At 48.9% G+C, this 13,440-nt stretch overlaps 1 protein-coding gene and 1 long non-coding RNA gene across 2 annotated transcripts; one reads left to right on the forward strand and one right to left on the reverse strand.

Moving 5' to 3' along the window:
• Window positions 1-384: 384 nt before the first annotated feature.
• NFE2 (nuclear factor, erythroid 2) lies at window positions 385-7,865 on the forward strand. The gene is made up of 3 exons (XM_007125709.2): window positions 385-680; window positions 5,254-5,422; window positions 6,592-7,865. Exons 2-3 carry the CDS (start codon window positions 5,309-5,311, stop codon window positions 7,591-7,593), a joined length of 1,116 nt encoding a protein of 371 aa, XP_007125771.1. The 5' UTR covers window positions 385-680; window positions 5,254-5,308; the 3' UTR covers window positions 7,594-7,865.
• Window positions 7,866-12,505: 4,640 nt separating this feature from the next.
• LOC114484834 (uncharacterized) lies at window positions 12,506-13,360 on the reverse strand. Its single transcript, XR_003678198.2, has 3 exons — window positions 13,176-13,360; window positions 12,853-12,918; window positions 12,506-12,618 (listed from the first exon to the last, which is right to left on the reverse strand). It is a non-coding gene; the product is annotated as an uncharacterized lncRNA (long non-coding RNA).
• Window positions 13,361-13,440: the final 80 nt, after the last annotated feature.

Genomic DNA, 13,440 nt, shown 5'->3' on the forward strand with positions numbered 1-13,440 from the left:
CCCTTGCCCAGAACCCAGGCTTTCCTTAAATAAAAGCAGTGCCCTGAATGCCCACCTGCCTAACAGCTGGGATGCTAGACATCTGGTCCTTTTCTTCAGCTGCCCTCCACCTTGCCAGGACTCAGTTTCCCTGTCCCTAAGAGAGTCAAGGGGGCAAAGGGAAGGAGGTTACAACTTGTATAAAGTCTAGAGGTCACTCTGCCACGGATCATCAGGTTGGAATCCATCAGATGCATGGGAGAAACGCAGAGCTGGCTGGACTCCTGGGCTCAAAAGGAGGGCTGGGAGAGGCTTGGAGCCATGTGTGCCCCCGCTGGCTGGGAGCAAGGTGGGGGTGGGGTGTGGGCAGAAACCACACCGGGCTCAAGTTTCCTCTCTTGGCCAGAAGGGGCAGGAGGAGAGGAGGGCCACGGGGAAAGGGGAGGGTTGGAGGAAGGACGGAGAACTCAGGCTGAGGGCTTCAGAGAGGAGGCTGGTGTGCCAGCCCCTGAGGTCCCCTCACTCGGCCCGAGCCTACACACTGGGCGCTCAGCGATGGCCTGGGGGCAGGGCACGGCCCTCCCCGGTTCTCAGAGGTAGCAGGGATCCTCACCCAGAAGGTGTCAGCCCAGGCCCAGCCTCCCCAGAGACAGCACCCGGAGCCACATCTCTCTCCTCACCCTGCTTGGACCCTGCCACAGGTGCCTGAGGGGCAGGGTGGGAGGAGGATTGCAGGGGGATCCAGGGGCAAGCTGGGGAGGTGAAGGAGGCAGCGGGAGAAAATAAGCAACTTGCCGTGCATTTGTGCATTCCTAGGAGATCTCAGACCTTTCCAGGCTGCCCCTGGTTTAGGAATTGGACATCTTTGGGAATTTCTCTGGGAGAAGACCTAGATGGCTTCTTGAGCCCTCTTGGATTCTTGGGGTGAAAGGCTATGGATGGGGACCAGACAGTGGTCCCCCGAGGCACGCCTGAGGGGCTGGGGAGTGACACTGAGTAACCCTTCAGCAGGCTGGCTGCCCTGGGGCAGCCAATAGACTCTCAGGTATATGGTACCATCCTTTCCCCTACTCCATTCTATCCTGCTGCCCTGTCCAGCCATCTGGGAGGTTTGGGGAAAGCTGAGGAATCCGAGACGGTGGATGCCTGGATTGCTGGGAAGTGTCGTTGCAGCAGGATGGGCTGCTAGTGGTAGGGGGTGCTGAGTTCTTTCCTCCCTTTGCCCGTTCTCGTCTCTGAGCCTAGGGCAGTAGGGATCAGCTGGAACTGGAAGGGAGAGGAAGGCATCCCACCCCAGCATAGTTTCTTCTGACTGGAAATCTTGGCAGCTTGGGAGGTAGAGGGCTGGGAAACAGTGGAAGAGAAGAGGTCAGGTATCACATCTGCTGGGGCCGAGATTCTCTAGTCACTGGCCCACGAAGGACTGGAGTTGGGGGTCTAGTGACCAAGTGACAGGATGGCAGAAACTTGTCCCTCTCTCCCTTGTTCCATGCACCTGTTTGAGTCATGTATGCCCCCAGGAGACTGAATCTTACTGTGATCAAATCTCCCCCCGCTACCCCGCTCACTCTCCCTTCCCACCTCTCCCCCCAGCCCATTTTCCCTCCATGCTATTTCTTTCTCTCACTTCTGTGTGCCTCTCCCTCCTTGGGGATTCTTCCTAATCTTTCTAAATAGGCTGCTCATCTGCTACACCACACCCCAAGTTTTATTGATCCCTCCCCATCCTTTCCCTGCCTCTATTGACACCGGGAGAGGAGGGGTTGTCTAATAAGCCTCAGAACACGGTCCCAGACAAACAACAACAACAGTGTCCCAGTGGCGAGCCGTTTTCTCTGTCTCTGCCCCTTGTCAAGGTGTTAGAGCCCTGGGCTCTTTCTGGGTAATCCCACCAGGATGAGAGTAAAGAGGGTGGGTTATAGTCCCTGGAGATGGTGTCCGTCCTACCTGATGTGCAATGTTGGGGAGCAAGATGCCTGCGTGACCTCAAAGTGTGGGCTAAACTGGAAAGTAGGAACCGTCTGTTGTAAAAGAAAAGGGACACAGGGAGGCATGTTCCACTTTCCCAGTATCTCTCCAGCTCCTGTACTCTCTGTGATGTTCTATTTGATCCAGTTCTGACTATACCCTCCTTCCTGAGCTATACCTCTGGCTGCCAGCCCCCTGGCCCGTCTTCAGGAAGGTAGACTCCTAAGACCTGTTGAAGGTAGACTTCTTGACCTTGCTTGTTGTATAGAGCACCACCCATCTCTGAGCGTCTAGGGAAAAACAGACTACACCTCTTTGGCCTGGTGCAAACTTGCCACTGCACCAGAGAGCTGGTTGGATTTGATCCTGAGGTTCTCCTTAACTGCCTCTTTCCTAACCTCCCGCTTCCCCCTGCAGCCCATCTGGATTCTCATTTCCCCGTCCCAGAGTGAGGGGAAGATTAAATTCCTGGTCTTTATGAGGAGGGCCTGATATCTAGTCTCAGAGACTAGGGCAGCCTAGAACCCAGCCTTGCCTGGGTCAAGGGTGTGAAGCTAGGAGAAGCCTGGAGATTACCTGCCAGGTGCTCTTCTGGCTTTGCATTCTTTTAAGTCCATATTATTGGACCAGTTTAGTAGTTTTCAAAGTAGGGTGGGCCTCTGGCATCAAAAACACCAGGTCACTTGTTAAAATGCTGATTGCTGGGTGCCTGCGCCTATGAATTCAATTCGATAGGCCCAGGGTGGCTTTCAGAATTCTGTATTTTCACGAGCACCCCAGGTGAATGCAGGCCACGATAAAGTTTGTGACTGCCTGAGCCAGATGCAATCTACTGCAAGGAGGTTCTCCAAGTTTGTCCCCATTTAATAGGAGAGTCTGAATAAGAAGCGATTTGCCCCGATCATGCATCTGGAAGGCCAGAGAACCTGGTCTCCTGCCTCCTAGGGCAGGATCTTTGTACTGCACCTAAGAGTCAGATCCGGGAAACTATGAGGGACAAAACGGGATGTGTGTGTGTGTGTGTGTGTGTGTGTGTGTGTGTGTGTGAGACACAGGCTGTGTGTGTGTGTGTCACACAGGCTGTGTGTGTGTGTGTGTCACACAGGCTGTGTGTGTGTGTGTGTGTGTGTGTGTGTGTGTGAAGGACTGTGAGGCAAGAGTCATTGTCCCTGCCCCCTAAACCCCTTCTCCATTCACTTCGCCTTTGGGCAATTTCCGCCAGAACCTGGGTGGGGGAAGGTGGGGTTCCGGTGTTGAAATGGCATCCTGGACAGACATAAACACCCCACCCTCTGCCCACTTGCCAAGGGCCTGTGCCTATACCAACTCCCAGCTCTGGGGATGGCAATATAACAAGGGTTAGGGTTAGGGGGCAGGGGCTAGGGGAGATCCTCCTTCGAAAGGACAATTTAAAGTTCTCACCAATTTTGTGGTGAGTCAAAGAGTAGATCCCATATTAAATAGCTGTGATAGGCCAACCTTGTGGTGACCTAAGGTCATCCAGTCCTATGCTCTGTCCTTCTATAAGTCTCCCTCACCCACCCAGCCTGCCTGCCTTTACTTACATGACAAAGGTAGGGTGTGGTGTCTGGCCCTAAGAGATCAGGAGGTCCCTGCCACATCTACTTGAAGTCTCTTGCCAAAGGCAGGGAGAACAGATGAGGGTGAGATGGGTGTCAGGGAATAGGGAGGTGGGATGAGGAGAGAGGTTGATGGAGAGGAGAAGATGAAGGTGGAGTGAGGGGTTGCTGAGAATGTTGAGCTATCCAAGCAGAGAGGGACCTCCAAGTTCAACTTGTCTCACTCCCTGGTTTTACAAATGAGGAAACAGAGGCTCAGAGAAATGTGATGGCTTTGCCCAACATCAGGCTGCTGCTCTGTGGCAGAGCTGCAGCTAGAGCCCAGATCCAAAGCAAAGGGGCTGGAGGGAAGTGTGTATTCAAGTCTCTAAAGAAATATTCCTTAGAAGAGAAAAGAGACTGAGATTCAGGACTTCCCTGGTGGCGCAGTGGTTAAGGATCCACCTGCCAATGCAGGGGACGTGGGTTCGAGCCCTGGTCAGGGAAGATCCCACATGCTGCGTAGCATCTAAGCCCGTGAGCCACAACTACTGAAGCCCGCGTGCCTAGAGCCCGTGCTCCGCAACAAGAGAAGCCACTGCAGTGAGAAGCCCGTGCACTGCCAACGAAGAGTAGCCCCCGCTCGCCGCAACTAGAGAAAGCCCGTGTGCAGCAACGAAGACCCAATGCAGCCAAAAATAAATTAAAAAAAAAAAAAGAGTCTGAGATTCCACAGAAAGAGTTGATTGATGTCGACAGCCAATAGAGTCTCGGCGTATGGAGACATGGGAGCAGGATTGGGAAGACGTCTGGAAGGTGGGATAGGCTAGTAGAGTCGGCAACTCTATGTACCAGACCTGACTCTGCTATTTATCAGCTTGAGTCTCAGCTTCTGAATGGAACTTACAGGATCTTTGTGGAAATCAATCTCATAAACGAGTGCTTATAAACCACCAGCTCCGTTCTCGACAAATGCCAAATAAGTCTTTGCTGTGGTTATTATATGACCTTAGGAGAGAAAAGACCCCTGGTGGTGTGGAGTGGGGTACAGCCAAGATGACCCTGTGGGACACATGCCAGAGGTCCAGTGTCTCCAGAGACAATTCCTCCTCTGCTGCCTGCTGCTGATAAACCTCTTATCTGGCCCAGGCAGGGGAGCCCAGGGCCAGGATAGGAGGAGAGGGCAGGGCTGCTATCAGTCACCAGGCCTGGGCCATATCTTAGAGAAGGGGAGGGGCTGTCTGCTTGGCTCAACACACTTCCCACAACACACTCCTTGGGGATCCCCAAGCACTCGCTCTCATCTTGGAAAGAAAAGACTGAGATCCTAAAAGTGAGGGCAGAGGAGGAGAGCAGGAGTGATCCCTGATGTTGCTGCAGGAAACAGGAAAATTAAAAAACACTGGATGATGTGACTTTTGTCCTGGCCAGTGATACAGTTTTGAGGAGTAAGAAGTAGGGGAAAGAGAAGGCATCTTGTCTGAAAAGAAGATAAAAACCTACTGTGCTCCCAAAGGAACTGCCTACAGCCATAGCAGGTGAGATAGAGACAACACGGCAGAAAAAGGCTTTCTAGCTCAAGGAGTTTGTCCGATGATGAGTACAGCATGATTGGGGGTGGGGTAGGGCGGGGAATGAGGCATCTCCTTCCCTCAGGTGAAGCTGCAGGGAGCCTCTCCATGGAGGAGGACAAAATTGCTGACCTGTGGCAGGAGAGGCCCTAACTCCTGTTTCTCCTTTGACACAGATTGCTGGGACCATTTGGGCTTTCGGGACCTTGGACCAGGCCCTGGCCCAGTAGGATGCCCCCGTGTCCTCCCCAGCAGAGCAGGAACAGGGTGATACAGTTGCCCGCTCTGGAGCTGGGTGAGATGGAATTGACTTGGCAAGAGATCATGTCCATCACTGAGCTGCAGGTGAGTGGGCTTAGGGGGCAGGGGTGGGGGGAGGGAAAAGCAGAGAAACAGGGAGTCTGGCTGGGACTGAGGCGGGGGGCTGGAGCAAGCAGAGCCCAGGGTCTCAAGATGGAAATGTTCCAGGCGCTGTAAAAGGAAGGGCTGGAGTCAGAGGGCGATCTGGATGGAAGACCAGAGCATTGAGGGGGAGGGAGTGTGGATGAGCAGGAGATAGGAGTGGTGGAGAAGGAAGGATCTGATTGGGGGTGTAAGCTCTCTTGGCAGTCACTCTGCTTACGTCTCTCTGCCCCACCTCCTGTCCTGCCTTCCCTTCCTCACCTTCTTCTGTTCTGACCTCCTCCAATCCTGCCCATCTTCTTCCCTCATTTCCTCCCCCTGCCCTCAGCAGTGGGGGGGCCCCTTTCCCTCAGGTAGCAGAGCTGTAGCTCTGACCTTGGGAAGGGGGGGGTCAGACTATGCCGGGGTCCTCTCCTCCTGCTAGTTGGACAAAGGGGTGTCTGTTGGCCTAACAATGATGCCTTTGTCCCCAGCTGGGCTGGGGCAGGGTGGCTCCCCGATGTGGGTTGGGGGCCCTTTTCCAGCACGTTCTCTCCTCCTCTCTGCACCTGGGCAGGGACAGAGGGACTGAAGGGGAGAGGGCAGAGCTTGTGCCGGCTCCCCAAGGTAACTCTCAGCCCCAGACCTGGCTCTGTGCCCACCCCCTTCTCTTCCCTGCCACTATGCCTGGGCCCTCAGGATCTGCCCTAAGCCCTCTTCCCACACAGCAGCTCCCTCTGCTGGGCACCCAGGGCATGGCCAGGGTCTGAACTTGACCCTTTGACCCTAGATAGCGGCAGCAGGAAAAGGGTTCCGAGGGTCATCCTGGAGACACTCCTTGTCTTCCTGAAGGAAATAAAGGGACATGAGCCATTTCAATACAGTAAGAACTTCTCCCGAAGAGGAGGGGATTCCATAATTTTTGCGTGACCTCCCTTCTTGTTTAAGCCGCTTTCCTCGTGAACGAACTGTATCACAACTTTGCCAGAAGCTTTCAATGATACTCAGCACCGTTCTCTTCCCTTGTGATTATCTCACTGGGTCTTTCAGCGGGACCCAGCTTGGTTCTGAGAGAGAGCTGGTTTCTTCTCTTCCTCAGCCTGTCTCCAAACCTTTTGGTGTTTTTCTTGCAGGGCCTAAACGCTCCAAGTGAGCCATCCTTCGAGCCCCCAGCCCCATACCCTGGGCCCCCGCCGCCTCCAAGTTACTGCCCCCGCTCAATCCACCCAGAGGCTGGCTTTCCCCTTTCTTCACCACCTTATGAGCTCCCAGCACCCACATCTCATGTCCCAGACCCCCCATACTCCTATGGCAACATGACCGTACCAGCCTCCAAGCCACTGACCCTCTCGGGCCTGCTCAGTGAGCCCCTCCCAGACCCCTTGGCCCTCCTGGACATTGGGTTGTCAGCAGGGCCATCCAAGCCCCAAGAAGACCCAGAATCCGACTCAGGATTATCCCTCAACTATAGTGACGCTGAATCTCTTGAGCTGGAGGGGACGGAGGCTGGTCGGCGTCGCAGCGAGTACGTAGAGATGTACCCAGTGGAGTACCCCTACTCACTAATGCCCAACTCCTTGGCCCACCCCAACTATGCCTTGCCACCTGCCGAGAACCCCTTAGCCTTAGAGCCCTCCTCGGGCCCCGTGCGGGCCAAGCCCACGGCACGGGGGGAGGCGGGGAGTCGGGATGAGCGTCGGGCCCTGGCCATGAAGATCCCCTTCCCTACGGACAAGATTGTCAACTTGCCAGTAGATGACTTCAACGAGCTGTTGGCACGGTACCCGCTGACGGAGAGCCAGCTGGCACTAGTCCGGGACATCCGAAGGCGGGGCAAGAACAAGGTGGCCGCCCAGAACTGTCGCAAGAGAAAGCTGGAGACCATCGTGCAGCTGGAGCGGGAACTGGAGCGGCTGGGCAGTGAGCGGGAGCGGCTCCTCCGGGCCCGAGGCGAGGCCGACCGGACCCTGGAGGTCATGCGCCAACAGCTGACGGAGCTGTATCGTGACATTTTCCAGCACCTGCGGGATGAGGCAGGCAACAGCTACTCCCCTGAAGAGTATGCGCTGCACCAGGCTGCTGATGGGGCCATCTTCCTGGTGCCCCGGGGGACCAAGATGGAGGCCACAGACTGAGCTGGCCGGAGGGGTGGGACTGGTGATGGAGGTTTCCTTCATTCTCTTCTGATAAAGGTACTCCCCAACCGTGAGGCCCAGAAGGAGCTGAGTTCTGTAGACCAGGAGGGACCACAATGGGAAACCTGGCATTTGGAAGGTCCAAGGTGTGTTCAGTGAGGCTTGCCTGGAGGCGAGGATGTGAGGGGAGGGCTGGAATCTCTCTTCCGTGATTCAGTTTCCCAGGTCTCCAATCTCGTTTGAGCTTTGGTATATAAAGCACTCTACAGAAATAGCTTTCCGCTGTGTCTTCCTTCTCAAGGGAGGGTGATGAAGGGGGTGCTCCTCAGAGCTCACTACCTGTTGGTGGCAGGAAGGTAGTTCTGCTGAGCTTGCTTCTTTCCCCTACGGCTCTGTATGAGACGGGACACATGACGACGCTTGGGCCTGAGCAGTGGAATATCTACCACCTTCACTCCCCTTCTCCAGAGCCAGGGGCCATGGATGATTTGAGGAACCGCACCTCCTTGGGTGGCCCCCTATTTATAGAGCTGGGATTGCTGCTAGAGCTGGCTAGACCCTCTGTGAGAGGTCCCTGAGTGTTAGGCCACTCCTTTTTCAAACTTTGGGGCACTGGAAATCCTAGAATGCCCACAGGCCGTTTTCCCCTCATGCCTACTTCTACGGGACTCCCTCAGCCTGGGTCCTGATATGCCAGAGCTCTCTCAGAAGACTGAGTGAGCTGCTCTTGATTGGAATGAGAGAATTTGATTGGACACCCAAGTTTCAGGGGATTTCACACCCAGGTCTGGGTAAAGTCTGCTCCACAGTGGAGCACAGTATGCATTTCAGTGAAATCGTCCATCTCCCTGGTTACATTAGACAGATGTTACCCAATTCTTGTTTTGGTGCCTCCGCCCCCCTTTCTAGATCCTTGAAGATCTAGGGCCTTTTATATTTTTTCTTAGAACACGACTAAGTTTCAGAATTCTTAGCCACATGGCTCAAAGTCCAGTCAGACCTCCTCCACACACCTTCATCTCCTTGCTTGGAATTGGGGTGGTTCCCATTCTTCCCAATCACTAAATTATATAAATTACCTCTGGCCTATTTTGCTTCTCTTTACACTTCTATTCAATTTTACTAGCTCCATTTCAATAGAGAAACCTTACTTCTAAGTTCTGATAATCATTACAGTTGTGAGACAGAAAAGCAGACAGAAGTGATCAAAGTGGAATCTTCATGCCTACAGATTCAGAAAAAAAGTGGTCTCTAGGGAATGAAAGCTTCCTAATAGATCTGAAGACAGTCCAACCTGTCAACTTTCCAAAAACCTGAACATGTGGGATCAAGTGGAAATGTGATTAGTTGTCAAGTAGTGAGATTAGTTGTTCAGTTTGATTAGTTTGCCTAAGGGATATCAGAATGAAGTTTTTCATTCTAATCAAACATAGTTAATTCAGAGGCAAATGTAAACATTCATTCATTCAACCAATATTTACTAGGCACCCAATAAGCTTAGGTATCTTTCTAGGCATTGGAGATCGTGAACAGTTAACACTTCTCATGGAGTACACCGTAGCGGGGAAGACCCTCAGATACACATACTTAACAGTACCTAAGGCCAAAGACGGAAGGGTGGTCACAAGAATTTGAACAAGGTAATTATCTTCCTACAGGTTATTGCCTCATTTAAAAAATAGGGAATTTAATTTTTAGCAAACTGGTAGCCTCAGTTGTCCTATCCCTCCAAACCATTGTTGTATGAATCAGAGTAGCCTCATTCAGTAAATGGAGATTCTTACTTGTAATTCTGGTAGTAAGATAACTGACCTATGGATTCACACTTCATTCCCTTTCAAGAATGGAAATTGAGGCTAGATAATGACCTTTCCTGAGGATGGTAGAAAAAATACAAGCATTTCCTAGAGTTCAACTATTGCTTTAATATTTTTAGGTTCGTTACCTTTGAGGAGGTAAAGAACTTCCTTTACCTTCTTACCCTTGGCTCAATATTTTTGAAGCCTGAAATAGCTGACCAATTAAATGTTTATTCACCCAAGATGAGATCCACTATGCCCCTCAGGAACTGAACAGATAAACACAGTTCCAGAAGAGACTCAAATTCAACAGCATCTACTGGCCTTTACTACAACTTGATTTTCCCTTGCCAGGAGAGCTACAAAAAAGACCTGTTCAAGAGGAGCAGTAGCAAACAGCTCACTTCTAACTGGGTCAAGATTTACTCCTACAGTGAGGAAAACCAGTTTCTCTGATTTCACTAAACCATGGATGCTGATGGGACAAACTTTAAAAAATAGTAATACATAGTATTAGAATCACTTCTAACCCAGTATTTCCTCCATCTGAATTAACACGCGGCTATGCTTAAAGCATTTATAACGCAGTTTTCTTTAAACAGCTTATAGTGACTACAGAGAAAAACACTGGTAAGGAATGAGGGTAAAATTCTTCTGGTTTACCATTAACTCCTGCATTTCCTGTTCTCAAACTTGATCTAGTAAAGAACATGCACTATCTCAAGTTATTTACCATAATCATCATGAAGACATAGAAAACAATAACCAAAACCAAGTTAAATGCATTTTATTTTTTAAAAGTCCATTCACAAAACTGAATGATTAACTCAAGCTGCACAGCAGCTAATGACTACTGCACAGCAGTGAAAATGAAGTGCACAGTGGCTCAGATAAAGGTCCTCATAAGGATGGTCCTGCAAAAAAGAAAAAAGTATATACATAAGCAGGTGAAAGATTCTACAATTATATCCATTCTCTTTACTGAGAATCCAATTGCTTTAATAGCTTTTTGCTGGCTACAGTCTGTCAGATCAGATAATAGAACAATTATGAGATCTTACTTTTTTTAGTTCTGAGGCACAGCTTGCCCTTCTACTTTAGGAATACTAAGCACTGTTACTTTATAAAAACCTACCTTTTAGCCATGAGCTTGAACTGGAATTTTTTTAAGAGTTGCTAAGCCTGTAGTAGCACACTCCTCCCTAAAAAAGTAAACAGCCTTTAGAACTAGCTTTTCTCAGAGACAAGTTCCATCTCAGGCTAAACCCTCCCACCCCCCATGAATGGTCCACCCACCCTCCCACCAGCATTCTGGGGAAGATTCTAATACATTACTTTGAGCCATTGTTTTAAGTTAATAGAGATCAAAAGAAGATAGGAAATATAGAAATTAAAGGGTAAAAACGTATCACTGTATAAGTAATTAAAGTGCTCACTTCCTTCAGTTGGGAGCCACCAAGAATAGGGTATCAACTTAAAGCAATTCATTTCCAGAAAAACCAAGTTCAGCTTAACTGGACTAGTTTTGGCTCAATATATTAAAGAAAATATAAGAGAAAGCTGGATTTTAGAGAGCTATATGGATGTAAGTAAAATCTGTTCTTACCTACCAGCATAGCAATAAAACCTTTTCTCCTGGTTCTGACTGCTAGTCCTAAGAGTCAGGTGTGCCTTACTCTTGTCTGCCTCCTTCCTTGCGATGGTCACTGAAACTTCACTCCCTCCTAGCTTTCGTGGAGCGTGCCGTGGCCTGCCCCTGGCTTATCTGTACTCCACATACCACAAGTGTCTACTCTCAGCTGTAGAGTGTCTGACCTCGGAGCCATTCGCGCTATACTTGCTAGCAGTTCCTAGTAGCTGAACATCTCTCCTGGATCTTTAAAGGCATTGTCACGAATCCTGAGGTATCTGCAAACTCCCTCAATAGTTAAGGTTCCACCTGCCATTGCAAACTCAGCCAGTATCAAGCCCATGGAACTATAACCCACGCCTTCCCACCCACCTCCACCTCCCACGCAACCCCACCCCACCCCCTCCCCAAACTTCCAAGTAACACACCCACGGGATGGAATACACAGTCCTAGTGATAAACAAATCTCTATTCTACTAAGTACAATGGCACTGAAATTGAGGGTACCAAAGGGAGGGCTCAAAGGAAGCTATGTACAAATAACAATGATTGGATATTAAGTAAACTGTTATAAAGATTTAGAAATCATTTTCTATACAATCAACATTTTAGAATGTTTGTGTCATCTTGTGCCGTATTTAAAGGAAAACTGCAGTTAGCATGAATTAAAGTAGATAATATGGCTCCTCACCATATCAACAAATTTTTATCTCCATACAGATAATTATTAGTGTGTCAATCCATAAACCTAAAGACCCACCCAACCAGAACAAAAACCGCAGTTTTCCTTTAATGTAAACCTGTTTTTGTGTTAAGAGTAAATTCCTTACTGGTACTGGTCAGTTTAAAAACGTCTCCCCAAAACTTCTAATTTGTGGATTTATGGGGTGGCATTAGCCAGCATCTGGTTTCTATTCTCTGGCAGAGTTTTGAACTTGAATTGTGATAGAAGCATTCAACATTATCAGGGGTAGCGGGTAGGGAAGGTCCAAAGCTCTGCCAGTCCCAAATCCATACAGTTGTCATTCCATTCAAGAGGGTATTAAATTGTTTATTTATTACACATGATAATGGATGATACACAAGCTTCATTCCCATCTATATCTGGTACCATAATCCAATTTAGATATATTGCATAGGATGCGCCAACAATCATATTAATAATCAAAAAACTCCATGACTTTGCTTGGGTGACCCTTTTCACGGTGAACTCCAGGTCACAACGCAGTAACTGTCAGTTCAACTACACCAAGGTTTCGGAAGACAATAGCTTCTCCACCAGAGCAGGTTGTAAATAAATTTTGAATGGAACCTGGCATCACCCTGAAGGAATACTAACTTCACACTGTTGGGGTAGTTTACCAAAATGGCTTCAGAGTAGACTAACTTTACACAGCACATTTTAAAAAAAGACACATTTATTCAGCGTCATGATCAGACTATTACATTTAGCAATCAACAGCATGGGTGCAAAAAAAAAAAAAAAATAGCAGCTAGGCCCTGCCACCACTGTGCTTGGCTGAGTTCACAAATCTGTTGTAACCTGTAGCTTCCCTGTCACTTCTCTGGCTCTCCTCTCCTGCTAAGCTTTGTTTCCTGTTGAACAATATGGAATAAAGTTGTTAATCTAAACATATTAAGACTCAAGGCTACAATCCAATAGCAAGTTGTTTCCCACAAATTTTGCTGATCTGAATATTAACTTAATATCCACAATTTTACTGTAATTATAATGTTAACTATGTTTCACTGCTCAGCTACATTAGGGTTACTGTGTTCATTATCAATTACAAGAAAATTAAGTGAAAACAAAAAAAGGTGTTCACTTACCTGGCAGTAATCAAAACCTTCTGCCACTGCCATAACTACTGCTGCTGCTGGAACCACCATAGCCACCTAAGAACAAATGTGTTCCCTTATGCTTTAGAAGTATGAATAATAACAGTAATGCTTTTACAGTTGTATTATATAAGTTCAAATTCACAAGTTTGGGCTCACATGATTTTCCTAACTGAACTACAAGTTACCAGTCACTTAAAATTTCCTCAAGATTTTAAATTGTCAGCTTTTCCCCTGCACCTGCATTGCCTAAAACTCTAATATTTTCCTCAACGGTACTAGTTTAGCCCTCCGATACCACATATACACCATACCTTGGTTTCGGGGTTTGGCAAAGTATTGGCCTCCACCACCATAGGGGCCAGAACTTCTGCCTCCAAAGTTTCCTCCTTTCATGGGTCCAAAATTTGAAGATTGATTGTTGTAACTGCCAAAATCATTGTAGCTTCCACCACCTCCAAAATTGCTTCCTAAGAATGGAAAAGAGGGCCTTTATCTGTTACTCGGGGAAAATGATAAATTCTGGCGTTTAAAGTAAAAAAGTTGCTTGATCTGCCTTGCTCCCAAAACTGGTGGCGC

The sequence above is a fragment of the Physeter macrocephalus genome, unplaced genomic scaffold, assembly GCF_002837175.3.
Source record: "Physeter macrocephalus isolate SW-GA unplaced genomic scaffold, ASM283717v5 random_80, whole genome shotgun sequence".
In the NCBI taxonomy this organism is placed as follows: Eukaryota; Metazoa; Chordata; class Mammalia; order Artiodactyla; family Physeteridae; genus Physeter; species Physeter macrocephalus.